This window comes from Larus michahellis, chromosome 19 (genome assembly GCF_964199755.1).
Source record: "Larus michahellis chromosome 19, bLarMic1.1, whole genome shotgun sequence".
Classification (NCBI taxonomy): domain Eukaryota; kingdom Metazoa; phylum Chordata; class Aves; order Charadriiformes; family Laridae; genus Larus; species Larus michahellis.
The window spans coordinates 3,313,060-3,339,540 of NC_133914.1; the positions used below are offsets into that span (position 1 = coordinate 3,313,060).

General features: G+C 52.9%; 3 protein-coding genes across 6 annotated transcripts; all 3 read left to right on the plus strand.

Annotated features, from left to right (window-relative positions):
* Positions 1–144: 144 nt before the first annotated feature.
* LOC141733214 (elongin-A-like) lies at positions 145–10,565 on the plus strand. 4 transcript variants are annotated; one of them, XM_074563283.1, is made up of 12 exons: positions 1,304–3,536; positions 3,802–3,923; positions 4,084–4,372; positions 5,052–5,166; positions 5,533–5,688; positions 6,136–6,233; positions 6,517–6,691; positions 6,899–7,010; positions 7,090–7,241; positions 8,101–8,212; positions 8,312–8,445; positions 8,706–10,565. In XM_074563283.1, the coding sequence occupies exons 1-12, from the start codon at positions 3,534–3,536 to the stop codon at positions 8,762–8,764; spliced, it is 1,527 nt and encodes a 508-aa protein (XP_074419384.1). In that variant the 5' UTR covers positions 1,304–3,533; the 3' UTR covers positions 8,765–10,565. The 4 variants fall into 4 exon arrangements, with proteins under 4 accessions (XP_074419382.1, XP_074419383.1, XP_074419381.1 ...); XM_074563281.1 differs by lacking the exon at positions 1,304–3,536 and adding an exon at positions 145–298 and having other exon boundaries at positions 6,517–7,010; XM_074563282.1 differs by lacking the exon at positions 1,304–3,536 and adding an exon at positions 145–298 and having other exon boundaries at positions 8,312–10,565.
* Positions 10,566–10,649: 84 nt separating this feature from the next.
* Positions 10,650–16,899, plus strand: LOC141733215 (elongin-A-like). The gene is made up of 11 exons (XM_074563285.1): positions 10,650–11,504; positions 11,770–11,891; positions 12,052–12,340; positions 13,020–13,134; positions 13,501–13,656; positions 14,104–14,201; positions 14,485–14,659; positions 14,867–14,978; positions 15,058–15,209; positions 15,999–16,110; positions 16,210–16,899. The coding sequence occupies exons 1-11, from the start codon at positions 11,502–11,504 to the stop codon at positions 16,487–16,489; spliced, it is 1,614 nt and encodes a 537-aa protein (XP_074419386.1). The 5' UTR covers positions 10,650–11,501; the 3' UTR covers positions 16,490–16,899.
* Positions 16,900–17,126: 227 nt separating this feature from the next.
* Positions 17,127–26,430, plus strand: LOC141733240 (elongin-A-like). The gene is made up of 12 exons (XM_074563360.1): positions 17,127–19,402; positions 19,668–19,789; positions 19,950–20,238; positions 20,918–21,032; positions 21,399–21,554; positions 22,002–22,099; positions 22,383–22,557; positions 22,765–22,876; positions 22,956–23,107; positions 23,966–24,077; positions 24,177–24,310; positions 24,571–26,430. Exons 1-12 carry the CDS (start codon positions 19,400–19,402, stop codon positions 24,627–24,629), a joined length of 1,527 nt encoding a protein of 508 aa, XP_074419461.1. The 5' UTR covers positions 17,127–19,399; the 3' UTR covers positions 24,630–26,430.
* The last annotated feature ends 51 nt before the right edge of the window (positions 26,431–26,481 follow it).

Here is a 26,481-nt window from a genome sequence, read left to right on the forward strand (position 1 = left end):
GGAGGGCGTCTCTATGGCGGTTTAGTCCTCCAGGGTGCCCTCAGTCGGCTGCAGTTTTGGGGCTGGCTCAGCCCTTTGGGCAGGTGTGTTTGGGCATGTAGAGAGGCAGAGGTCAGAAGTTTGAGGTAAGACCTTCAGAACCAGTTAATGTTCCGCATCCTGGATAGTAGAAAGTCAACGTGATGCTTTTCTTTATTGTATGGTTTTCTTTATTCCAGGAGCACCGTGTTTTCCTAGAATTCCTGACTTTATTGAAGACGGAACTGTGTGTGGTTTTGCCATTTTTGCTGTACGCTATGTAAGTTGCTGATGGTCTTTCTCTTATTGTTTATCTAGCAGGGGTTGGGTGAGCATCTTGTATGCACCTGTATGTGGCGTTTTAGCATTTCTCAAGAAAGCAGCAGGGGTGTAAGGCGTAGGGCCATTCAGGGTGTGGGACGGCTCCTCACCTTTCCCCACTGTCCAGAGAGTACCACGGTACCACAAACTGCAGAACAACCGTCTCATCTCCGAGAGCTCCTCCTTTCCAAAGGCACAAATCTGCTGTTTCTGCTGCAAGGGAAATCCCGGCTCTGCAGGAGGGGTCACGTTGGCAGCCCCTCCCCTCCCTAAGGAGAGGCTAAAGGCTCTTCCAAATTGCAGTTTAGAATTGCTCTCTGCTCCCCTAGTCTGTGCCTGCTGCTTTAATGTCAGGGGGGTTGGGTTCATTTGTGGTTTTTTATCGTTCTCTCTTGCAGAAATTGCACCCATGATGGCCAAGGCTGTCAAAGATTTCAAAACCAGGTTCTCTCGGTAACAAGTTTGCCGGGCAGGCCTGGCACTTTCCCTCTCGGGGACAAGTGGCACTGAAGGAGGAGAAGGTCCCCAAACAGCCCTTTTCTTCGGACTCTGGGGAGGCTGCAGCTTTGTCATCTGGCAAAAGAAGGGCGTACAGAATCTCCCAACACAAAAACCTGGGAAGTCTTGGCACCGGTGGAGAGTGGAAGATCCAGAGACCATTTACTGTTTAACCTCTTAATACATTATTCAATGGTTTTCATTACTATTTTGCCCCTTGTCATTTTTGCCCTCATCAAGGTACGGTTCCCCCTAACAGCAATGCTGGGGACAATACCCACACCCGAGTATGCCGCTCTCGGGTTCATTAAGGGGCAGTTGAGCAGCGCCCAAGATTGGGTTTGGGCCTCAGCTTTGCCCCGGTCAGCGCGCACAGACGGCTCCACCGGCTCGGCCTTTGGCAGCCACGGAACCAGCGGCAGAGCTGCTCCAGAGCTGCCACCAAAAACAGCCTCCACTACCGGCACCTTCTCCCAGACAGCCAAGGCCTAGGACAGCCAACATGGCTTGCGGCAGGACAATCTCTCCCCTTTACCACCCAGCCAGACCCCTGAGCGCTAACAGAGAGTTTAAGCATTTATAAGCATTGATGAGATCCCCCCTCAGTCGTCTTTTCTCCAGACTAAAAAGAACGAAATCCCTCAGCCTTTCTTCCTAAGAGAGGTGTTCCAGTCCCCTCAGCATCTTGGCAGCCCTTTGCTGTCCCCTCTCCAGCAGTTCCCTGTCCTTCTTGACCCAGGGAGCCCAGAACTGGACACAGCACTCCAGATGTGGCCTCCCCAGGGCAGAGCTGAGGGGGAGGGTGACCTCCCTCCACCTGCTGGCCACGCTCCTCGTGATGCACCCCAGGATGCCATTGGCCGCCTTGGCCACAAGGGCACATTGCTGGCTCGTGCTCTCCACACCAATGGGGGCTCTGGTTCCTTTTCCCTCCCTCTCAGCCAAGACCAGAGCAGGGTTTAACCGGTCATCCCCAAATGGAGCTGAGGGACGGCTGAGGAGTCAATGCCAGGGGCTCCGTGGGGCTGGGAGCACACGCAAGACTTCCCACCTCAGCTCAGCATGCTGTGCACAGAGAATTAGTGCTCTCGTTTGCTGACCCTCGTCTCAGATTGGGGCAATAACTCCTGTCTGTGTGTCTTGGCCATTGTAAGTCTTCAGGCACTGGTTGCACAGGCTGACTCCATCTCCAGTAACCTTGCCGTGTTCAGTCCTTTCCCTGTTCATCCCATGCAGTTTTGCAAGGGGAAGGAGAGTAGGAAGCATTCTCAGGCTGTTCCTAGCTAGGGTAGGACTTTAAACCATTCCCCTGCTCCAGCAGAAAGGTGCTGTAACCTGTGCTCTTCCTATTTCCGATACCTTCTCAACGATATCCGTGGCAGTGTTAGTGTTTCTAGGCTTGAATTTAGTTGCCTTTGCATCACCTTGATAGATTGTGAATCTTCTGAGCACCTCCCTGTGTCAGAAAATGGCTTTTGGCTCTTCTGCTATAACTGTTTCCACTACAGTTCTGTAGCAGCTACAGCTCTACCCTGTCAGCAGGACAAATCCCCGGCACCTCTGGGTGCTACCCACACGTTGCACCATTTCCAGTCTTTGGTTTTCTTGCCTTCTCCTTTTGAAACATTTATCAGTAATGTGAAAGAATAGGATTTGCCCGGTGTTGTGTACAACTCTACATTACAATGCTGAAAGGTGTCAAGTATGAATATTTTCTGGGGTTGAAAATAGGGCTGCTGGCACACACGTGTATGAGTGAAACTACAGACACCCCTGTAACCGTTTGGAAACGGTCTTTTTTTCTCCAGCAGAGAAGATACAAACTCTGCTGCGGGACTGAAGGAAGAAACAGGGCCAATGGTTGCGTTTGCCAGGGACCGTGTTGAGCCACAGTGTGGGCAAAGGAACAGCGGTTCTGAACTCTGAGGGGACGCCGGCATTTTTAGCTCAGTTGGGTTCTTTTTTTCCCCCGTTTTGTTTCCCCATCGATTGAGGTAGGTGGTGCAGCGCGTTACCTGCCCCGGACCCCGTGAATCCCGAGGGAGACTCTGCATTAACGTCAGCCCGGAGGTGCAGGGACGGAGGGCTTGCAGACCCACTTAGCCGTGGTTACGGCACTATTGCATCCCCCTCAGCATCCCAGCGCAAGAGCACTGAAACACACCGTTACTGGTGGTGTCAGTTTCCCTCTTCCAAAACAATCAAGAAAACCCAAACTTTCAGTCATGGCAATGAATTCCTAAATGCAATGGAGATGGATCAGTGGTTTCTGGTGAACAGAAGCATCTCAGGAGCCTGTCTGAGCTGCCCATCACAGTGGACGCTCTTGTGGTAAAGAGCTGGGAAATCTCTCCCACCTCCCTCCTGTCTCTCAAGTCACCGGATAATCCTGGCCACGGCAATGCTGCTTTCCCGGGAATGGGGCCTGTTGCCTCGGCCACCTGCTGCAGCCCGCTGTCACAGGCGCGATTGTGATGCGGTCCTAGAGATAAAAGGCACGCGGACGGAGCGGGGCAGAGCGAGTGTGAAGCCTTGGAGGACAGTGGGTCGCCCTCGCTGCTTCCAGAAGCTTCACACTTGATTGCGATCTGCAAGTTGGAGCAGTTTCTGACGCTAACGGGATTGGCATAAGATTAGGAAGTGCTAATCCTGACAATTATTTGTGACGACTTCTGTCTTCAAACCTACCCGCAGCCATGGTAAATACTAACTTGGGTTATTGCTACTAATAATTAATGTTTGCCTAAGGCAGAGTTAAGTCGTCTTTGATTTACAGAAATGCTGTAATGGCCACTGAAATCATTATGGCTTATATGGGGTATCTCTGCCGTTAGATCAAGGGGGTTTCTTTCTACCTGGCAGGGATAGGCAGCGGGGTAACTTTATTCACTCTGTCGGAAGTTTAGCAGAGGTGAGAATGCTGCGTGTTTTGCTAAGATGAATTGATGTCTGGGCTCTCTCCAGAAGGAGATCGCTGTTGGGAAGACTGTGACCGGCCCACGGAAACCCGAGCTTGTCGCAGACTTTGCCAGGAAGTTCTTAGCCGGGCGGAAGAAGCTGGGCCTGGTGTCCCCAGAGAGAGACAGGTAAGTGAACCTGTTGGGTGATCTTGATGGATAAACTACATTCTATTTTTGAAGTGGGGATGATAAACTTCTCTGATGAAGGTAATAAAGGTGAAGGCTCTGCGAACACTTTTAAGACAAGTGTGCTGACTCTGCCCGGGGTTTCTCCTTGCTTTGGCAGAAAATCAGTGGGCTTTTCCAGCAGTTCTGAGGAGGATGATGATGAGGACAACTGTGAACCACCTACTATGTCCTTTGAGGAGTACCTCACTTATGACCAGCCCCAGAAAAAGAAGCAAGCGGTCAAACCCTCTGCGTCACCTGGGCAGAAAGACCACTGGCACAGCACCTGTTTGCCGTGCCAAGACGGCCTCGACAGCGCCTGCTTGAGTGCGAAAAGCCCAAGCCTCAAGCGTACAAATGAGAAAAGGGCAGAGAAGGAACCACCAGAGGCTCCTGAACCAAAGAGGGTAAGGTTCTGAAGGATCTGCAAGTGAACCGAGAAGGTGGGATCAGCTGCTCTCGGTCCTCGGCCATCTGGGGCTTCTTAGTTTTCCCCTTGGAGGTGCTGGCTGTGTAAAACCTTGACAGATGAAGCTTTTTCCTCAACTTTGAAACACTTTGCACTTCAAAAAGTGTGTTTATAATCTTAGCAGCCTTTTATGATGCTGTAATGGTGCCTCATACCCAAGCTTTGGATTTCCCCCACTTTGGGAGGTTCCCCTCTCCTCCACCACTGCAGAGCTTTTTCTAGGAGGCAGGGAGGAGGAGAAGAGGCAGGAGGAGTAAACGAGTGTTTGACTAAATGAGTTCTTTGCATTGTTAATCTGCCTCGGGTTCTTGACGGAGGCCTTTGGTGCTCAACCTTGTAGGTTAAAGATGTGGATGGCTCTTACTGGATGGAGCCAAGAGCTGAGTGATTCAGATCCCGAATTTTGGCGTCTTTGTATTGATGGCCTAGACAGAGCCACAGTAACGTGGCAGAAGGGCAGCCTCCCGCTGAGGCTACTCCCTGGTGTGAGCTGATCAGCGTTGAGCGGCTTCTTCAAAATATCAAACAAAATGCAGTTCAGCACAGTTTGTACGCTGGCAGGATGTAACATTCTCCCGTATTCTTGGCTGACTTGCATGCACGTCGTCTCCTTCCAGATACTGTTAGATGTGGACATAAAGTTGCCCGACATCCCGCTGCCGCCGATCCAGGCCAGCTGCAGCCCTCCTCCTCCAGTTGAGTCCGCTCCCCGTTCACAGAGAAAAAGGAAAGGTACGTTGGGCAGGCAAATAGGTCTGAAATGGGCTGCAGCCACTGTGTGTGGGAGGGAGGGGATGGTGGCTGGGTTTGAGTCCTTCTCTTGGGGTCTGGCGTCCCACCTGTAATGCCCAGAGCCCGGGATTCAGACAAGCGGTGGCTTCTCTCCCATGTGCTCTAGCAGGAATGAGGAAGATCCTCTGCTGACCCTGCTGGAGTCTGGGGCTTTGGACTTGCCCTTCCTCAACTAGGCTGCGGGTCTCTTAGAGAAGCCCTTTAGCTTGCTTCTGGGGGACTCTGATTTGTGTCTCCTGTGCCATTCCTCAGGCTGGGCTCTTCTTTCCTCACTTCCCTTCTTACCCCAACTCTTTCACTTTACAGCACCGGCCTTGACACCTGAAGAGAGCGAAGAGGGGCTCTCATGCTACCGGCAGAATTCAAAGACGCTAGTGCATCCAGGCCCTAAAACCGCCCCGGTCCCACGGACGGTGCCTCCTCCTCCCCAAAGTGCCCGACTCCTCACTAACAGCATTGACTGTAAGTACCCTTCCTCATCTGTCTTAAAGTCGTGTTGCCAGGCAGATATACTGCTGTCTTCCTAACTTGTCTGTATCTATCCCAGCAGCATCGGGCTGGGAGCACATGAATGGTTAGTTGCCCCTTGTCGCAAGGCAAGCGAACTCATATGGGGCACATCTCCCTGAAAGCTCAGGTGCTGCAGCATCGGCAGCCAGCGTGCTTTCAGGGGGTGCTCAAGCACGGGAAACAGGGGTAAACGGAGCCTCGCGCAGGCACCCCTTCACTGGGAGAGACTGGGGCCTGATGGCCCACTAGAGCTACGGCACCTGCGGTTCCTTTCTCCTTCCCCTCCTCTGCCGTAGTGGCGTGCAGCGCTGCACTGCTCTCCACTGCCTTCAACGAGTCAAACCCTTTCCTTGGCGGAGAGGGAGCGGGATAAATACTCTGCGTTTTGCTTCTCTCTAGCCATCTGTGAAGTTAGTGGTGTCCCTTTCTCAGAGCTGGAGCCAGTATTGGAGAGATGCACCCCAGAGCAGCTCCATCGCATTGAGGAACGTAACCATGTGAGTGCCTGGGCCTGGGGAAGGGCTGGTGACACACGGGAGGGACGTTCTCTCCTCACCTGCAATAGCTGAAGAGTCAAGAACAGGGCTCTTTAGAACAAGAGGTGGCATTTGCTAGTTCTGAGTTCCTGCGGTTGCCATCTGCCTCTCTCTTGCTGCAACCTGGTCACGAAGCCGCCTTGCCCTCGGTGGTATTCCAGCGCCACTGGCACTAGCTGTTGTTGAGGGAGAGGGGGGCGATGGTCTCAGGGGGGATCCCAGATTACATCTGCGTTTGTTTCAGGCCCTCATTGAGTCTACGGATCGACTGTGGCACATCCACTGTCTCCGAGACTTCAAGAACGAGAAGCCAGAAGCGTTTGAATCCTGGCGGGAGATGTACCTTCGCCTGCACGAGGCACGAGAGCAGCGGCTGCTCATGTTATCCCGGAAGATTGGCTCAGCTCATAGCAACAAAGGTAAGGGAGGGCTGAATGACGAGAGAGGGGTCTGGGAATGCTGCCTTGGGGATGTCTCTGTGTGGGGAAGGTCTTCCGGAGTGGCTGGTTTAAATCTAGTCCAATTTAGGAGTTGCTTAACTCTCTGTTCTCTACTAAGACAAGCACTGAGGAGCCTCCTTTATCATAAGCTGCATCTAAGCAATGTTTCCCTTCGGTCTCCTACAGGTCAAGGAGCCAAAACTGTGTTTCTGGCCTCTCCACCAAAGGCCCCTCGGGACGTGCGAAGGAGACAAAAGAAGTTTGGAACTGGGGGACCTCTTGTGCCAGAGAAGACCAAGTGAGTATTTGTCAGTAGCGCCTTGCTGTTCCTGCCTGCTGTGCCTTAGCCTGAAATGTCTGTTCCATCTCTCTTTCAGAATAAAAGCAGTCTTGTGCGCCGCGAGCAAAAGCCACGCTCGTGGGAGTGAGGAGAAGTTCTATGATGGGCCCAGCACCAGCACTGCCCACTCTGTCCCACCTTCAGCAACCACCTTCTCCTCCTGTGACCCCAGGAAACCACCAGTGAAAAGTAAGTACAAACCACAGAACATCCCTTCGGCTCCTAGAGCTCCTCCTTTGCAAACACCTGAAGCTGCTGTTTCTGTTGCAAGACAAATCCTGGCTCTGCAGGAGGGGTCATTTTTGTTGGCCTCTCTCCTCTCCTCTCCTCTCCTCTCCTCTCCTCTCCTCTCCTCTCCTCTCCTCTCCTCTCCTCTCCTCTCCTCTCCTCTCCTCTCCTCTCCTCTCCTCTCCTCTCCTCTCCTCTCCTCTCCTCTCCGCTCCTCTCCTCTCCTCTCCTCTCCTCTCCTCTCCTCTCCTCTCCTCTCCTCTCCTCTCAAGGAAAGGCTAAAGGCTCTTCAAAGTCCTTGCACAAGAAAAACCACAGGCAAACGTGCGATTCAGCTGCCTGCTCGGTGCCGACTGTCTCAGCCTGTCCTAATGGTACAGGTGAGGCACAAACCCTGCCTTGCCCCTCCTGCTGTCCGTCTGTGTTTGTCCAGCTGTTGGGAACCATGAAATTGTCCTGCAGCTCCCTTGGGAAGGAAGCAGGGAGAGTTTCACCACAGACCTGTGCTCTTGCCGTGCAGAAAGCTGAGTGTGTGTGACCTGAAAATACAACAGGTCGTGGCCAAAGAGCACACGCTTACGCCTGCCTTGCTTCTGCTTTGACAGGGCTGCAGCTTGGAATTGCTCTCTGCTCTCCTAGGCTGTGGCTGCTTGTCCTGGTTCCGGCTGGGAGGGACAGGGTTAATTTTCCCCAGAATCCGAGCTTTGCAATGGATGGACTGGGAAGAGGTGCTTGGAGCTTGCCGACATTAGACAAGCACTGAGGAGCCTCCTTTATCATAAGCTGCATCTGAGCAATGTTTCCCTTTGGTCTCCTACAGGTCAAGCAGCCAAAACTGTGTTTCTGGCCTCTCCACCAAAGGCCCCTCAGAACGAAGAAAGGAGACAAGAGAGGTCTGGGACTGGACGAGCTCTTCTGCCAGAGAAGACCAAGTGAGTATTTGTCAGTAGCGCTTGCTGTTCCGGATGTCTTTGCCTGAACTGTCTGTCCCATATCTGTTCCATAATAAAACCTGTCCTGTGCACTTCTAGCAAAAGCCACGCTCGTGGGAGTGGGGGCGAGTCCCACGATGGGCCCAGCACCAGCACTCCCCACTCTGTCCCATCTTTGGGCAGGACCATGTTCTCCTCCTGGTTTTCTGAGCCCAAGAAACCACCAGCCAAGAGTAAGTACAAACCGCAGAACATCCCTTGGTCTCTTAGAGCTCCCCGTTTCCAAAGGCACAAATCTGCTGTTTCTGCTGCAAGGGAAATCCCGGCTCTGCAGGAGGGGTCACGTTGGCAGCCCCTCCCCTCCCTAAGGAGAGGCTAAAGGCTCTTCCAAATTGCAGTTTAGAATTGCTCTCTGCTCCCCTAGTCTGTGCCTGCTGCTTTAATGTCAGGGGGGTTGGGTTCATTTGTGGATCTTTATCGTTCTCTCTTGCAGAAATTGCACCCATGATGGCCAAGGCTGTCAAAGATTTCAAAACCAGGTTCTCTCGGTAACAAGTTTGCCGGGCAGGCCTGGCACTTTCCCTCTCGGGGACAAGTGGCACTGAAGGAGGAGAAGGTCCCCAAACAGCCCTTTTCTTCGGACTCTGGGGAGGCTGCAGCTTTGTCATCTGGCAAAAGAAGGGCGTACAGAATCTCCCAACACAAAAACCTGGGAAGTCTTGGCACCGGTGGAGAGTGGAAGATCCAGAGACCATTTACTGTTTAACCTCTTAATACATTATTCAATGGTTTTCATTACTATTTTGCCCCTTGTCATTTTTGCCCTCATCAAGGTACGGTTCCCCCTAACAGCAATGCTGGGGACAATACCCACACCCGAGTATGCCGCTCTCGGGTTCATTAAGGGGCAGTTGAGCAGCGCCCAAGATTGGGTTTGGGCCTCAGCTTTGCCCCGGTCAGCGCGCACAGACAGCTCCGCCGGCTCGGCCTTTGGCAGCCACGGAACCAGCGGCAGAGCTGCTCCAGAGCTGCCACCAACAACAGCCTCCACTACCGGCACCTTTTCCGAGACAGCCAAGGCCTAGGACAGCCAACATGGCTTGCAGCAGGACAATCTCTCCCCTTTACCACCCAGCCAGACCCCTGAGCGCTAACAGAGAGTTTAAGCATTTATAAGCATTGATGAGATCCCCCCTCAGTCGTCTTTTCTCCAGACTAAAAAGAACGAAATCCCTCAGCCTTTCTTCCTAAGAGAGGTGTTCCAGTCCCCTCAGCATCTTGGCAGCCCTTTGCTGTCCCCTCTCCAGCAGTTCCCTGTCCTTCTTGACCCAGGGAGCCCAGAACTGGACACAGCACTCCAGATGTGGCCTCCCCAGGGCAGAGCAGAGGGGGAGGATGACCTCCCTCCACCTGCTGGCCACGCTCCTCGTGATGCACCCCAGGATGCCATTGGCCGCCTTGGCCACAAGGGCACATTGCTGGCTCGTGCTCTCCACACCAATGGGGGCTCTGGTTCCTTTTCCCTCCCTCTCAGCCAAGACCAGAGCAGGGTTTAACCGGTCATCCCCAAATGGAGCTGAGGGACGGCTGAGGAGTCAATGCCAGGGGCTCCGTGGGGCTGGGAGCACACGCAAGACTTCCCATCTCAGCTCAGCATGCTGTGCACAGAGAATTAGTGCTCTCGTTTGCTGACCCTCGTCTCAGATTGGGGCAATAACTCCTGTCTGTGTGTCTTGGCCATTGTAAGTCTTCAGGCACTGGTTGCACAGGCTGACTCCATCTCCAGTAACCTTGCCGTGTTCAGTCCTTTCTCTGTTCATCCCATGCAGTTTTGCAAGGGGAAGGAGAGTGGGAAGCATTCTCAGGCTGTTCCTAGCTAGGGTAGGACTTTAAACCATTCCCCTGCTCCAGCAGAAAGGTGCTGTAACCTGTGCTCTTCCTATTTCCGATACCTTCTCAACGATATCCGTGGCAGTGTTAGTGTTTCTAGGCTTGAATTTAGTTGCCTTTGCATCACCTTGATAGATTGTGAATCTTCTGAGCACCTCCCTGTGTCAGAAAATGGCTTTTGGCTCTTCTGCTATAACTGTTTCCACTACAGTTCTGTAGCAGCTACAGCTCTACCCTGTCAGCAGGACAAATCCCCGGCACCTCTGGGTGCTACCCACACGTTGCACCATTTCCAGTCTTTGGTTTTCTTGCCTTCTCCTTTTGAAACATTTATCAGTAATGTGAAAGAATAGGATTTGCCCGGTGTTGTGTACAACTCTACATTACAATGCTGAAAGGTGTCAAGTATGAATATTTTCTGGGGTTGAAAATAGGGCTGCTGGCACACACGTGTATGAGTGAAACTACGGACACCCCTGTAACCGTTTGGAAATGGTCTTTTTTTCTCCAGCAGAGAAGATACAAACTCTGCTGCGGGACTGAAGGAAGAAACAGGGCCAATGGTTGCGTTTGCCAGGGACCGTGTTGAGCCACAGTGTGGGCAAAGGAACAGCGGTTCTGAACTCTGAGGGGACGCCGGCATTTTTAGCTCAGTTGGGTTCTTTTTTTCCCCCGTTTTGTTTCCCCATCGATTGAGGTAGGTGGTGCAGCGCGTTACCTGCCCCGGACCCCGTGAATCCCGAGGGAGACTCTGCATTAACGTCAGCCCGGAGGTGCAGGGACGGAGGGCTTGCAGACCCACTTAGCCGTGGTTACGGCACTATTGCATCCCCCTCAGCATCCCAGCGCAAGAGCACTGAAACACACCGTTACTGGTGGTGTCAGTTTCCCTCTTCCAAAACAATCAAGAAAACCCAAACTTTCAGTCATGGCAATGAATTCCTAAATGCAATGGAGATGGATCAGTGGTTTCTGGTGAACAGAAGCATCTCAGGAGCCTGTCTGAGCTGCCCATCACAGTGGACGCTCTTGTGGTAAAGAGCTGGGAAATCTCTCCCACCTCCCTCCTGTCTCTCAAGTCACCGGATAATCCTGGCCACGGCAATGCTGCTTTCCCGGGAATGGGGCCTGTTGCCTCGGCCACCTGCTGCAGCCCGCTGTCACAGGCGCGATTGTGATGCGGTCCTAGAGATAAAAGGCACGCGGACGGAGCGGGGCAGAGCGAGTGTGAAGCCTTGGAGGACAGTGGGTCGCCCTCGCTGCTTCCAGAAGCTTCACACTTGATTGCGATCTGCAAGTTGGAGCAGTTTCTGACGCTAACGGGATTGGCATAAGATTAGGAAGTGCTAATCCTGACAATTATTTGTGACGACTTCTGTCTTCAAACCTACCCGCAGCCATGGTAAATACTAACTTGGGTTATTGCTACTAATAATTAATGTTTGCCTAAGGCAGAGTTAAGTCGTCTTTGATTTACAGAAATGCTGTAATGGCCACTGAAATCATTATGGCTTATATGGGGTATCTCTGCCGTTAGATCAAGGGGGTTTCTTTCTACCTGGCAGGGATAGGCAGCGGGGTAACTTTATTCACTCTGTCGGAAGTTTAGCAGAGGTGAGAATGCTGCGTGTTTTGCTAAGATGAATTGATGTCTGGGCTCTCTCCAGAAGGAGATCGCTGTTGGGAAGACTGTGACCGGCCCACGGAAACCCGAGCTTGTCGCAGACTTTGCCAGGAAGTTCTTAGCCGGGCGGAAGAAGCTGGGCCTGGTGTCCCCAGAGAGAGACAGGTAAGTGAACCTGTTGGGTGATCTTGATGGATAAACTACATTCTATTTTTGAAGTGGGGATGATAAACTTCTCTGATGAAGGTAATAAAGGTGAAGGCTCTGCGAACACTTTTAAGACAAGTGTGCTGACTCTGCCCGGGGTTTCTCCTTGCTTTGGCAGAAAATCAGTGGGCTTTTCCAGCAGTTCTGAGGAGGATGACGATGAGGACAACTGTGAACCACCTACTATGTCCTTTGAGGAGTACCTCACTTATGACCAGCCCCAGAAAAAGAAGCAAGCGGTCAAACCCTCTGCGTCACCTGGGCAGAAAGACCACTGGCACAGCACCTGTTTGCCGTGCCAAGACGGCCTCGACAGCGCCTGCTTGAGTGCGAAAAGCCCAAGCCTCAAGCGTACAAATGAGAAAAGGGCAGAGAAGGAACCACCAGAGGCTCCTGAACCAAAGAGGGTAAGGTTCTGAAGGATCTGCAAGTGAACCGAGAAGGTGGGATCAGCTGCTCTCGGTCCTCGGCCATCTGGGGCTTCTTAGTTTTCCCCTTGGAGGTGCTGGCTGTGTAAAACCTTGACAGATGAAGCTTTTTCCTCAACTTTGAAACACTTTGCACTTCAAAAAGTGTGTTTATAATCTTAGCAGCCTTTTATGATGCTGTAATGGTGCCTCATACCCAAGCTTTGGATTTCCCCCACTTTGGGAGGTTCCCCTCTCCTCCACCACTGCAGAGCTTTTTCTAGGAGGCAGGGAGGAGGAGAAGAGGCAGGAGGAGTAAACGAGTGTTTGACTAAATGAGTTCTTTGCATTGTTAATCTGCCTCGGGTTCTTGACGGAGGCCTTTGGTGCTCAACCTTGTAGGTTAAAGATGTGGATGGCTCTTACTGGATGGAGCCAAGAGCTGAGTGATTCAGATCCCGAATTTTGGCGTCTTTGTATTGATGGCCTAGACAGAGCCACAGTAACGTGGCAGAAGGGCAGCCTCCCGCTGAGGCTACTCCCTGGTGTGAGCTGATCAGCGTTGAGCGGCTTCTTCAAAATATCAAACAAAATGCAGTTCAGCACAGTTTGTACGCTGGCAGGATGTAACATTCTCCCGTATTCTTGGCTGACTTGCATGCACGTCGTCTCCTTCCAGATACTGTTAGATGTGGACATAAAGTTGCCCGACATCCCGCTGCCGCCGATCCAGGCCAGCTGCAGCCCTCCTCCTCCAGTTGAGTCCGCTCCCCGTTCACAGAGAAAAAGGAAAGGTACGTTGGGCAGGCAAATAGGTCTGAAATGGGCTGCAGCCACTGTGTGTGGGAGGGAGGGGATGGTGGCTGGGTTTGAGTCCTTCTCTTGGGGTCTGGCGTCCCACCTGTAATGCCCAGAGCCCGGGATTCAGACAAGCGGTGGCTTCTCTCCCATGTGCTCTAGCAGGAATGAGGAAGATCCTCTGCTGACCCTGCTGGAGCCTGGGGCTTTGGACTTGCCCTTCCTCAACTAGGCTGTGGGTCTCTTAGAGAAGCCCTTTAGCTTGCTTCTGGGGGACTCTGATTTGTGTCTCCTGTGCCATTCCTCAGGATGGGCTCTTCTTTCCTCACTTCCCTTCTTACCCCAACTCTTTCACTTTACAGCACCGGCCTTGACACCTGAAGAGAGCGAAGAGGGGCTCTCATGCTACCGGCAGAATTCAAAGACGCTAGTGCATCCAGGCCCTAAAACCGCCCCGGTCCCACGGACGGTGCCTCCTCCTCCCCAAAGTGCCCGACTCCTCACTAACAGCATTGACTGTAAGTACCCTTCCTCGTCTGTCTTAAAGTCGCGTTGCCAGGCACATCTACTGCTGTCTTCCTAACTTGTCTGTATCTATCCCAGCAGCATCGGGCTGGGAGCACATGAATGGTTAGTTGCCCCTTGTCGCAAGGCAAGCGAACTCATATGGGGCACATCTCCCTGAAAGCTCAGGTGCTGCACCATCGGCAGCCAGCGTGCTTTGAGGGGGTGCTCAAGCACGGGAAACAGGGGTAAACGGAGCCTTGCGCAGGCACCCCTTCACTGGGAGAGACTGGGGCCTGATGGCCCACTAGAGCTACGGCACCTGCGGTTCCTTTCTTCTTCCCCTCCTCTGCCGTAGTGGCGTGCAGCGCTGCACTGCTCTCCACTGCTTTCAACAAGTCAAACCCTTTCCTTGGCGGAGAAGGAGCGGGATAAATACTCTGCGTTTTGCTTCTCTCTAGCCATCTGTGAAGTTAGTGGTGTCCCTTTCTCAGAGCTGGAGCCAGTATTGGAGAGATGCACCCCAGAGCAGCTCCATCGCATTGAGGAACGTAACCATGTGAGTGCCTGGGCCTGGGGAAGGGCTGGTGACACGCGGGAGTGACGTTCTCTCCTCACCTGCAATAGCTGAAGAGTCAAGAACAGGGCTCTTTAGAACAAGAGGTGGCATTTGCTAGTTCTGAGTTCCTGCAGTTGCCATCTGCCTCTCTCTTGCTGCAACCTGGTCACGAAGCCGCCTTGCCCTCGGTGGTATTCCAGCGCCACTGGCACTAGCTGTTGTTGAGGGAGAGGGGGGCGATGGTCTCAGGGGGGATCCCAGATTACATCTGCGTTTGTTTCAGGCCCTCATTGAGTCTACGGATCGACTGTGGCACATCCACTGTCTCCGAGACTTCAAGAACGAGAAGCCAGAAGCGTTTGAATCCTGGCGGGAGATGTACCTTCGCCTGCACGAGGCACGAGAGCAGCGGCTGCTCATGTTATCCCGGAAGATTGGCTCAGCTCATAGCAACAAAGGTAAGGGAGGGCTGAATGACGAGAGAGGGGTCTGGGAATGCTGCCTTGGGGATGTCTCTGTGTGGGGAAGGTCTTCCGGAGTGGCTGGTTTAAATCTAGTCCAATTTAGGAGTTGCTTAACTCTCTGTTCTCTACTAAGACAAGCACTGAGGAGCCTCCTTTATCATAAGCTGCATCTAAGCAATGTTTCCCTTCGGTCTCCTACAGGTCAAGGAGCCAAAACTGTGTTTCTGGCCTCTCCACCAAAGGCCCCTCGGGACGTGCGAAGGAGACAAAAGAAGTTTGGAACTGGGGGACCTCTTGTGCCAGAGAAGACCAAGTGAGTATTTGTCAGTAGCGCCTTGCTGTTCCTGCCTGCTGTGCCTTAGCCTGAAATGTCTGTTCCATCTCTCTTTCAGAATAAAAGCAGTCTTGTGCGCCGCGAGCAAAAGCCACGCTCGTGGGAGTGAGGAGAAGTTCTATGATGGGCCCAGCACCAGCACTGCCCACTCTGTCCCACCTTCAGCAACCACCTTCTCCTCCTGTGACCCCAGGAAACCACCAGTGAAAAGTAAGTACAAACCACAGAACATCCCTTCGGCTCCTAGAGCTCCTCCTTTGCAAACACCTGAAGCTGCTGTTTCTGTTGCAAGACAAATCCTGGCTCTGCAGGAGGGGTCATTTTTGTTGGCCTCTCTCCTCTCCTCTCCTCTCCTCTCCTCTCCTCTCCTCTCCTCTCCTCTCCTCTCCTCTCCTCTCCTCTCCTCTCCTCTCCTCTCCTCTCCTCTCCTCTCCTCTCCTCTCCTCTCAAGGAAAGGCTAAAGGCTCTTCAAAGTCCTTGCACAAGAAAAACCACAGGCAAACGTGCGATTCAGCTGCCTGCTCGGTGCCGACTGTCTCAGCCTGTCCTAATGGTACAGGTGAGGCACAAACCCTGCCTTGCCCCTCCTGCTGTCCGTCTGTGTTTGTCCAGCTGTTGGGAACCATGAAATTGTCCTGCAGCTCCCTTGGGAAGGAAGCAGGGAGAGTTTCACCACAGACCTGTGCTCTTGCCGTGCAGAAAGCTGAGTGTGTGTGACCTGAAAATACAACAGGTCGTGGCCAAAGAGCACACGCTTACGCCTGCCTTGCTTCTGCTTTGACAGGGCTGCAGCTTGGAATTGCTCTCTGCTCTCCTAGGCTGTGGCTGCTTGTCCTGGTTCCGGCTGGGAGGGACAGGGTTAATTTTCCCCAGAATCCGAGCTTTGCAATGGATGGACTGGGAAGAGGTGCTTGGAGCTTGCCGACATTAGACAAGCACTGAGGAGCCTCCTTTATCATAAGCTGCATCTGAGCAATGTTTCCCTTTGGTCTCCTACAGGTCAAGCAGCCAAAACTGTGTTTCTGGCCTCTCCACCAAAGGCCCCTCAGAACGAAGAAAGGAGACAAGAGAGGTCTGGGACTGGACGAGCTCTTCTGCCAGAGAAGACCAAGTGAGTATTTGTCAGTAGCGCTTGCTGTTCCGGATGTCTTTGCCTGAACTGTCTGTCCCATATCTGTTCCATAATAAAACCTGTCCTGTGCACTTCTAGCAAAAGCCACGCTCGTGGGAGTGGGGGCGAGTCCCACGATGGGCCCAGCACCAGCACTCCCCACTCTGTCCCATCTTTGGGCAGGACCATGTTCTCCTCCTGGTTTTCTGAGCCCAAGAAACCACCAGCCAAGAGTAAGTACAAACCGCAGAACATCCCTTGGTCTCTTAGAGCTCCCCGTTTCCAAAGGCACAAATCTGCTGTTTCTGCTGCAAGGGAAATCCCGGCTCTGCAGGAGGGGTCACGTTGGCAGCCCCTCCCCTCCCTAAGGAGAGGCTAAAGGCTCTTCCAAATTGCAGTTTAGAATTGCTCTCTGCTCCCCTAGTCTGTGCCTGCTGCTTTAATGTCAGGGGGGTTGGGTTCATTTGTGGATCTTTATCGTTCTCTCTTGCAGAAATTGCACCCATGATGGCCAAGGCTGTCAAAGATTTCAAAACCAGGTTCTCTCGGTAACAAGTTTGCCGGGCAGGCCTGGCACTTTCCCTCTCGGGGACAAGTGGCACTGAAGGAGGAGAAGGTCCCCAAACAGCCCTTTTCTTCGGACTCTGGGGAGGCTGCAGCTTTGTCATCTGGCAAAAGAAGGGCGTACAGAATCTCCCAACACAAAAACCTGGGAAGTCTTGGCACCGGTGGAGAGTGGAAGATCCAGAGACCATTTACTGTTTAACCTCTTAATACATTATTCAATGGTTTTCATTACTATTTTGCCCCTTGTCATTTTTGCCCTCATCAAGGTACGGTCCCCCCTAACAGCAATGCTGGGGACAATACCCACACCCGAGTATGCCGCTCTCGGGTTCATTAAGGGGCAGTTGAGCAGCGCCCAAGATTGGGTTTGGGCCTCAGCTTTGCCCCGGTCAGCGCGCACAGACAGCTCCGCTGGCTCGGCCTTTGGCAGCCACGGAACCAGCGGCAGAGCTGCTCCAGAGCTGCCACCAACAACAGCCTCCACTACCGGCACCTTTTCCGAGACAGCCAAGGCCTAGGACAGCCAACATGGCTTGCAGCAGGACAATCTCTCCCCTTTACCACCCAGCCAGACCCCTGAGCGCTAACAGAGAGTTTAAGCATTTATAAGCATTGATGAGATCCCCCCTCAGTCGTCTTTTCTCCAGACTAAAAAGAACGAAATCCCTCAGCCTTTCTTCCTAAGAGAGGTGTTCCAGTCCCCTCAGCATCTTGGCAGCCCTTTGCTGTCCCCTCTCCAGCAGTTCCCTGTCCTTCTTGACCCAGGGAGCCCAGAACTGGACACAGCACTCCAGATGTGGCCTCCCCAGGGCAGAGCAGAGGGGGAGGATGACCTCCCTCCACCTGCTGGCCACGCTCCTCGTGATGCACCCCAGGATGCCATTGGCCGCCTTGGCCACAAGGGCACATTGCTGGCTCGTGCTCTCCACACCAATGGGGGCTCTGGTTCCTTTTCCCTCCCTCTCAGCCAAGACCAGAGCAGGGTTTAACCGGTCATCCCCAAATGGAGCTGAGGGACGGCTGAGGAGTCAATGCCAGGGGCTCCGTGGGGCTGGGAGCACACGCAAGACTTCCCATCTCAGCTCAGCATGCTGTGCACAGAGAATTAGTGCTCTCGTTTGCTGACCCTCGTCTCAGATTGGGGCAATAACTCCTGTCTGTGTGTCTTGGCCATTGTAAGTCTTCAGGCACTGGTTGCACAGGCTGACTCCATCTCCAGTAACCTTGCCGTGTTCAGTCCTTTCTCTGTTCATCCCATGCAGTTTTGCAAGGGGAAGGAGAGTGGGAAGCATTCTCAGGCTGTTCCTAGCTAGGGTAGGACTTTAAACCATTCCCCTGCTCCAGCAGAAAGGTGCTGTAACCTGTGCTCTTCCTATTTCCGATACCTTCTCAACGATATCCGTGGCAGTGTTAGTGTTTCTAGGCTTGAATTTAGTTGCCTTTGCATCACCTTGATAGATTGTGAATCTTCTGAGCACCTCCCTGTGTCAGAAAATGGCTTTTGGCTCTTCTGCTATAACTGTTTCCACTACAGTTCTGTAGCAGCTACAGCTCTACCCTGTCAGCAGGACAAATCCCCGGCACCTCTGGGTGCTACCCACACGTTGCACCATTTCCAGTCTTTGGTTTTCTTGCCTTCTCCTTTTGAAACATTTATCAGTAATGTGAAAGAATAGGATTTGCCCGGTGTTGTGTACAACTCTACATTACAATGCTGAAAGGTGTCAAGTATGAATATTTTCTGGGGTTGAAAATAGGGCTGCTGGCACACACGTGTATGAGTGAAACTACGGACACCCCTGTAACCGTTTGGAAATGGTCTTTTTTTCTCCAGCAGAGAAGATACAAACTCTGCTGCGGGACTGAAGGAAGAAACAGGGCCAATGGTTGCGTTTGCTAGGGACCGTGTTGAGCCACAGTGTGGGCAAAGGAACAGCAGTTCTGAACTCTGAGGGGACGCCGGCATTTTTAGCTCAGTTGGGTTCTTTTTTTCCCCCGTTTTGTTTCCCCATCGATTGAGGTAGGTGGTGCAGCGCGTTACCTGCCCCGGACCCCGTGAATCCCGAGGGAGACTCTGCATTAACGTCAGCCCGGAGGTGCAGGGACGGAGGGCTTGCAGACCCACTTAGCCGTGGTTACGGCACTATTGCATCCCCCTCAGCATCCCAGCGCAAGAGCACTGAAACACACCGTTACTGGTGGTGTCAGTTTCCCTCTTCCAAAACAATCAAGAAAACCCAAACTTTCAGTCATGGCAATGAATTCCTAAATGCAATGGAGATGGATCAGTGGTTTCTGGTGAACAGAAGCATCTCAGGAGCCTGTCTGAGCTGCCCATCACAGTGGACGCTCTTGTGGTAAAGAGCTGGGAAATCTCTCCCACCTCCCTCCTGTCTCTCAAGTCACCGGATAATCCTGGCCACGGCAATGCTGCTTTCCCGGGAATGGGGCCTGTTGCCTCGGCCACCTGCTGCAGCCCGCTGTCACAGGCGCGATTGTGATGCGGTCCTAGAGATAAAAGGCACGCGGACGGAGCGGGGCAGAGCGAGTGTGAAGCCTTGGAGGACAGTGGGTCGCCCTCGCTGCTTCCAGAAGCTTCACACTTGATTGCGATCTGCAAGTTGGAGCAGTTTCTGACGCTAACGGGATTGGCATAAGATTAGGAAGTGCTAATCCTGACAATTATTTGTGACGACTTCTGTCTTCAAACCTACCCGCAGCCATGGTAAATACTAACTTGGGTTATTGCTACTAATAATTAATGTTTGCCTAAGGCAGAGTTAAGTCGTCTTTGATTTACAGAAATGCTGTAATGGCCACTGAAATCATTATGGCTTATATGGGGTATCTCTGCCGTTAGATCAAGGGGGTTTCTTTCTACCTGGCAGGGATAGGCAGCGGGGTAACTTTATTCACTCTGTCGGAAGTTTAGCAGAGGTGAGAATGCTGCGTGTTTTGCTAAGATGAATTGATGTCTGGGCTCTCTCCAGAAGGAGATCGCTGTTGGGAAGACTGTGACCGGCCCACGGAAACCCGAGCTTGTCGCAGACTTTGCCAGGAAGTTCTTAGCCGGGCGGAAGAAGCTGGGCCTGGTGTCCCCAGAGAGAGACAGGTAAGTGAACCTGTTGGGTGATCTTGATGGATAAACTACATTCTATTTTTGAAGTGGGGATGATAAACTTCTCTGATGAAGGTAATAAAGGTGAAGGCTCTGCGAACACTTTTAAGACAAGTGTGCTGACTCTGCCCGGGGTTTCTCCTTGCTTTGGCAGAAAATCAGTGGGCTTTTCCAGCAGTTCTGAGGAGGATGACGATGAGGACAACTGTGAACCACCTACTATGTCCTTTGAGGAGTACCTCACTTATGACCAGCCCCAGAAAAAGAAGCAAGCGGTCAAACCCTCTGCGTCACCTGGGCAGAAAGACCACTGGCACAGCACCTGTTTGCCGTGCCAAGACGGCCTCGACAGCGCCTGCTTGAGTGCGAAAAGCCCAAGCCTCAAGCGTACAAATGAGAAAAGGGCAGAGAAGGAACCACCAGAGGCTCCTGAACCAAAGAGGGTAAGGTTCTGAAGGATCTGCAAGTGAACCGAGAAGGTGGGATCAGCTGCTCTCGGTCCTCGGCCATCTGGGGCTTCTTAGTTTTCCCCTTGGAGGTGCTGGCTGTGTAAAACCTTGACAGATGAAGCTTTTTCCTCAACTTTGAAACACTTTGCACTTCAAAAAGTGTGTTTATAATCTTAGCAGCCTTTTATGATGCTGTAATGGTGCCTCATACCCAAGCTTTGGATTTCCCCCACTTTGGGAGGTTCCCCTCTCCTCCACCACTGCAGAGCTTTTTCTAGGAGGCAGGGAGGAGGAGAAGAGGCAGGAGGAGTAAACGAGTGTTTGACTAAATGAGTTCTTTGCATTGTTAATCTGCCTCGGGTTCTTGACGGAGGCCTTTGGTGCTCAACCTTGTAGGTTAAAGATGTGGATGGCTCTTACTGGATGGAGCCAAGAGCTGAGTGATTCAGATCCCGAATTTTGGCGTCTTTGTATTGATGGCCTAGACAGAGCCACAGTAACGTGGCAGAAGGGCAGCCTCCCGCTGAGGCTACTCCCTGGTGTGAGCTGATCAGCGTTGAGTGGCTTCTTCAAAATATCAAACAAAATGCAGTTCAGCACAGTTTGTACGCTGGCAGGATGTAACATTCTCCCGTATTCTTGGCTGACTTGCATGCACGTCGTCTCCTTCCAGATACTGTTAGATGTGGACATAAAGTTGCCCGACATCCCGCTGCCGCCGATCCAGGCCAGCTGCAGCCCTCCTCCTCCAGTTGAGTCCGCTCCCCGTTCACAGAGAAAAAGGAAAGGTACGTTGGGCAGGCAAATAGGTCTGAAATGGGCTGCAGCCACTGTGTGTGGGAGGGAGGGGATGGTGGCTGGGTTTGAGTCCTTCTCTTGGGGTCTGGCGTCCCACCTGTAATGCCCAGAGCCCGGGATTCAGACAAGCGGTGGCTTCTCTCCCATGTGCTCTAGCAGGAATGAGGAAGATCCTCTGCTGACCCTGCTGGAGTCTGGGGCTTTGGACTTGCCCTTCCTCAACTAGGCTGCGGGTCTCTTAGAGAAGCCCTTTAGCTTACTTCTGGGGGACTCTGATTTGTGTCTCCTGTGCCATTCCTCAGGCTGGGCTCTTCTTTCCTCACTTCCCTTCTTACCCCAACTCTTTCACTTTACAGCACCGGCCTTGACACCTGAAGAGAGCGAAGAGGGGCTCTCATGCTACCGGCAGAATTCAAAGACGCTAGTGCGTCCAGGCCCTAAAACCGCCCCGGTCCCACGGACGGTGCCTCCTCCTCCCCAAAGTGCCCGACTCCTCACTAACAGCATTGACTGTAAGTACCCTTCCTCATCTGTCTTAAAGTCGCGTTGCCAGGCAGATATACTGCTGTCTTCCTAACTTGTCTGTATCTATCCCAGCAGCATCGGGCTGGGAGCACATGAATGGTTAGTTGCCCCTTGTCGCAAGGCAAGCGAACTCATATGGGGCACATCTCCCTGAAAGCTCAGGTGCTGCAGCATCGGCAGCCAGCGTGCTTTCAGGGGGTGCTCAAGCACGGGAAACAGGGGTAAACGGAGCCTCGCGCAGGCACCCCTTCACTGGGAGAGACTGGGGCCTGATGGCCCACTAGAGCTACGGCACCTGCGGTTCCTTTCTCCTTCCCCTCCTCTGCCGTAGTGGCGTGCAGCGCTGCACTGCTCTCCACTGCCTTCAACGAGTCAAACCCTTTCCTTGGCGGAGAGGGAGCGGGATAAATACTCTGCGTTTTGCTTCTCTCTAGCCATCTGTGAAGTTAGTGGTGTCCCTTTCTCAGAGCTGGAGCCAGTATTGGAGAGATGCACCCCAGAGCAGCTCCATCGCATTGAGGAACGTAACCATGTGAGTGCCTGGGCCTGGGGAAGGGCTGGTGACACACGGGAGGGACGTTCTCTCCTCACCTGCAATAGCTGAAGAGTCAAGAACAGGGCTCTTTAGAACAAGAGGTGGCATTTGCTAGTTCTGAGTTCCTGCAGTTGCCATCTGCCTCTCTCTTGCTGCAACCTGGTCACGAAGCCGCCTTGCCCTCGGTGGTATTCCAGCGCCACTGGCACTAGCTGTTGTTGAGGGAGAGGGGGGCGATGGTCTCAGGGGGGATCCCAGATTACATCTGCGTTTGTTTCAGGCCCTCATTGAGTCTACGGATCGACTGTGGCACATCCACTGTCTCCGAGACTTCAAGAACGAGAAGCCAGAAGCGTTTGAATCCTGGCGGGAGATGTACCTTCGCCTGCACGAGGCACGAGAGCAGCGGCTGCTCATGTTATCCCGGAAGATTGGCTCAGCTCATAGCAACAAAGGTAAGGGAGGGCTGAATGACGAGAGAGGGGTCTGGGAATGCTGCCTTGGGGATGTCTTTGTGTGGGGAAGGTCTTCCGGAGTGGCTGGTTTAAATCTAGTCCAATTTAGGAGTTGCTTAACTCTCTGTTCTCTACTAAGACAAGCACTGAGGAGCCTCCTTTATCATAAGCTGCATCTAAGCAATGTTTCCCTTCGGTCTCCTACAGGTCAAGGAGCCAAAACTGTGTTTCTGGCCTCTCCACCAAAGGCCCCTCGGGACGTGCGAAGGAGACAAAAGAAGTTTGGAACTGGGGGACCTCTTGTGCCAGAGAAGACCAAGTGAGTATTTGTCAGTAGCGCCTTGCTGTTCCTGCCTGCTGTGCCTTAGCCTGAAATGTCTGTTCCATCTCTCTTTCAGAATAAAAGCAGTCTTGTGCACCGCGAGCAAAAGCCACGCTCGTGGGAGTGAGGAGAAGTTCTATGATGGGCCCAGCACCGGCAGTGCCCACTCTGTCCCACCTTCAGCAACCACCTTCTCCTCCTGTGACCCCAGGAAACCACCAGTGAAAAGTAAGTACAAACCACAGAACATCCCTTCGGCTCCTAGAGCTCCTCCTTTGCAAACACCTGAAGCTGCTGTTTCTGTTGCAAGACAAATCCTGGCTCTGCAGGAGGGGTCATTTTTGTTGGCTCCTCTCCTCTCCTCTCCTCTCCTCTCCTCTCCTCTCCTCTCCTCTCCTCTCCTCTCCTCTCCTCTCCTCTCCTCTCCTCTCCTCTCCCTCTCCTCTCCCTCTCCTCTCCCTCTCCTCTCCCTCTCCTCTCCCTCTCCTCTCCCTCTCCTCTCCCTCTCCTCTCCTCTCCTCTCAAGGAAAGGCTAAAGGCTCTTCAAAGTCCTTGCACAAGAAAAACCACAGGCAAACGTGCGATTCAGCTGCCTGCTCGGTGCCGACTGTCTCAGCCTGTCCTAATGGTACAGGTGAGGCACAAACCCTGCCTTGCCCCTCCTGCTGTCCGTCTGTGTTTGTCCAGCTGTTGGGAACCATGAAATTGTCCTGCAGCTCCCTTGGGAAGGAAGCAGGGAGAGTGTCACCAGAGATCTGTGCTCTTGCCATGCAGAAAGCTGAGTGGGCTCTCCTCGGTGCGTGACCTGAAAATACAACAGGTCGTGGCCAAAGAGCACACGCTTACGCCTGCCTTGCTTCTGCTTTGACAGGGCTGCAGCTTGGAATTGCTCTCTGCTCTCCTAGGCTGTGGCTGCTTGTCCTGGTTCCGGCTGGGAGGGACAGGGTTAATTTTCCCCAGAATCCGAGCTTTGCAATGGATGGACTGGGAAGAGGTGCTTGGAGCTTGCCGACATTAGACAAGCACTGAGGAGCCTCCTTTATCATAAGCTGCATCTGAGCAATGTTTCCCTTTGGTCTCCTACAGGTCAAGCAGCCAAAACTGTGTTTCTGGCCTCTCCACCAAAGGCCCCTCAGAACGAAGAAAGGAGACAAGAGAGGTCTGGGACTGGACGAGCTCTTCTGCCAGAGAAGACCAAGTGAGTATTTGTCAGTAGCGCTTGCTGTTCCGGATGTCTTTGCCTGAACTGTCTGTCCCATATCTGTTCCATAATAAAACCTGTCCTGTGCACTTCTAGCAAAAGCCACGCTCGTGGGAGTGGGGGCGAGTCCCACGATGGGCCCAGCACCAGCACTCCCCACTCTGTCCCATCTTTGGGCAGGACCATGTTCTCCTCCTGGTTTTCTGAGCCCAAGAAACCACCAGCCAAGAGTAAGTACAAACCGCAGAACATCCCTTGGTCTCTTAGAGCTCCCCGTTTCCAAAGGCACAAATCTGCTGTTTCTGCTGCAAGGGAAATCCCGGCTCTGCAGGAGGGGTCACGTTGGCAGCCCCTCCCCTCCCTAAGGAGAGGCTAAAGGCTCTTCCAAATTGCAGTTTAGAATTGCTCTCTGCTCCCCTAGTCTGTGCCTGCTGCTTTAATGTCAGGGGGGTTGGGTTCATTTGTGGATCTTTATCGTTCTCTCTTGCAGAAATTGCACCCATGATGGCCAAGGCTGTCAAAGATTTCAAAACCAGGTTCTCTCGGTAACAAGTTTGCCGGGCAGGCCTGGCACTTTCCCTCTCGGGGACAAGTGGCACTGAAGGAGGAGAAGGTCCCCAAACAGCCCTTTTCTTCGGACTCTGGGGAGGCTGCAGCTTTGTCATCTGGCAAAAGAAGGGCGTACAGAATCTCCCAACACAAAAACCTGGGAAGTCTTGGCACCGGTGGAGAGTGGAAGATCCAGAGACCATTTACTGTTTAACCTCTTAATACATTATTCAATGGTTTTCATTACTATTTTGCCCCTTGTCATTTTTGCCCTCATCAAGGTACGGTTCCCCCTAACAGCAATGCTGGGGACAATACCCACACCCGAGTATGCCGCTCTCGGGTTCATTAAGGGGCAGTTGAGCAGCGCCCAAGATTGGGTTTGGGCCTCAGCTTTGCCCCGGTCAGCGCGCACAGACAGCTCCGCCGGCTCGGCCTTTGGCAGCCACGGAACCAGCGGCAGAGCTGCTCCAGAGCTGCCACCAACAACAGCCTCCACTACCGGCACCTTTTCCGAGACAGCCAAGGCCTAGGACAGCCAACATGGCTTGCAGCAGGACAATCTCTCCCCTTTACCACCCAGCCAGACCCCTGAGCGCTAACAGAGAGTTTAAGCATTTATAAGCATTGATGAGATCCCCCCTCAGTCGTCTTTTCTCCAGACTAAAAAGAACGAAATCCCTCAGCCTTTCTTCCTAAGAGAGGTGTTCCAGTCCCCTCAGCATCTTGGCAGCCCTTTGCTGTCCCCTCTCCAGCAGTTCCCTGTCCTTCTTGACCCAGGGAGCCCAGAACTGGACACAGCACTCCAGATGTGGCCTCCCCAGGGCAGAGCAGAGGGGGAGGATGACCTCCCTCCACCTGCTGGCCACGCTCCTCGTGATGCACCCCAGGATGCCATTGGCCGCCTTGGCCACAAGGGCACATTGCTGGCTCGTGCTCTCCACACCAATGGGGGCTCTGGTTCCTTTTCCCTCCCTCTCAGCCAAGACCAGAGCAGGGTTTAACCGGTCATCCCCAAATGGAGCTGAGGGACGGCTGAGGAGTCAATGCCAGGGGCTCCGTGGGGCTGGGAGCACACGCAAGACTTCCCATCTCAGCTCAGCATGCTGTGCACAGAGAATTAGTGCTCTCGTTTGCTGACCCTCGTCTCAGATTGGGGCAATAACTCCTGTCTGTGTGTCTTGGCCATTGTAAGTCTTCAGGCACTGGTTGCACAGGCTGACTCCATCTCCAGTAACCTTGCCGTGTTCAGTCCTTTCTCTGTTCATCCCATGCAGTTTTGCAAGGGGAAGGAGAGTGGGAAGCATTCTCAGGCTGTTCCTAGCTAGGGTAGGACTTTAAACCATTCCCCTGCTCCAGCAGAAAGGTGCTGTAACCTGTGCTCTTCCTATTTCCGATACCTTCTCAACGATATCCGTGGCAGTGTTAGTGTTTCTAGGCTTGAATTTAGTTGCCTTTGCATCACCTTGATAGATTGTGAATCTTCTGAGCACCTCCCTGTGTCAGAAAATGGCTTTTGGCTCTTCTGCTATAACTGTTTCCACTACAGTTCTGTAGCAGCTACAGCTCTACCCTGTCAGCAGGACAAATCCCCGGCACCTCTGGGTGCTACCCACACGTTGCACCATTTCCAGTCTTTGGTTTTCTTGCCTTCTCCTTTTGAAACATTTATCAGTAATGTGAAAGAATAGGATTTGCCCGGTGTTGTGTACAACTCTACATTACAATGCTGAAAGGTGTCAAGTATGAATATTTTCTGGGGTTGAAAATAGGGCTGCTGGCACACACGTGTATGAGTGAAACTACGGACACCCCTGTAACCGTTTGGAAATGGTCTTTTTTTCTCCAGCAG

Coding starts and splice junctions, on each gene's coding strand:
- LOC141733240 (XM_074563360.1), top strand. Junction 19,790..19,949: donor GTGTCCCCAGAGAGAGACAG/GTAAGTGAACCT, acceptor TTGCTTTGGCAG/AAAATCAGTGGGCTTTTCCA. Junction 23,108..23,965: donor CAGGAAACCACCAGTGAAAA/GTAAGTACAAAC, acceptor GGTCTCCTACAG/GTCAAGCAGCCAAAACTGTG.
- LOC141733214 (XM_074563280.1), top strand. CDS start 200: ATGGTTTTCTTTATTCCAGGAGCACCGTGTTTTCCTAGAATTCCTGAC. Junction 4,373..5,051: donor AGGCTCCTGAACCAAAGAGG/GTAAGGTTCTGA, acceptor GTCTCCTTCCAG/ATACTGTTAGATGTGGACAT. Junction 8,213..8,311: donor CTTCTGCCAGAGAAGACCAA/GTGAGTATTTGT, acceptor GTGCACTTCTAG/CAAAAGCCACGCTCGTGGGA.
- LOC141733215 (XM_074563285.1), top strand. Junction 14,660..14,866: donor CTCAGCTCATAGCAACAAAG/GTAAGGGAGGGC, acceptor GGTCTCCTACAG/GTCAAGGAGCCAAAACTGTG. Junction 16,111..16,209: donor CTTCTGCCAGAGAAGACCAA/GTGAGTATTTGT, acceptor GTGCACTTCTAG/CAAAAGCCACGCTCGTGGGA.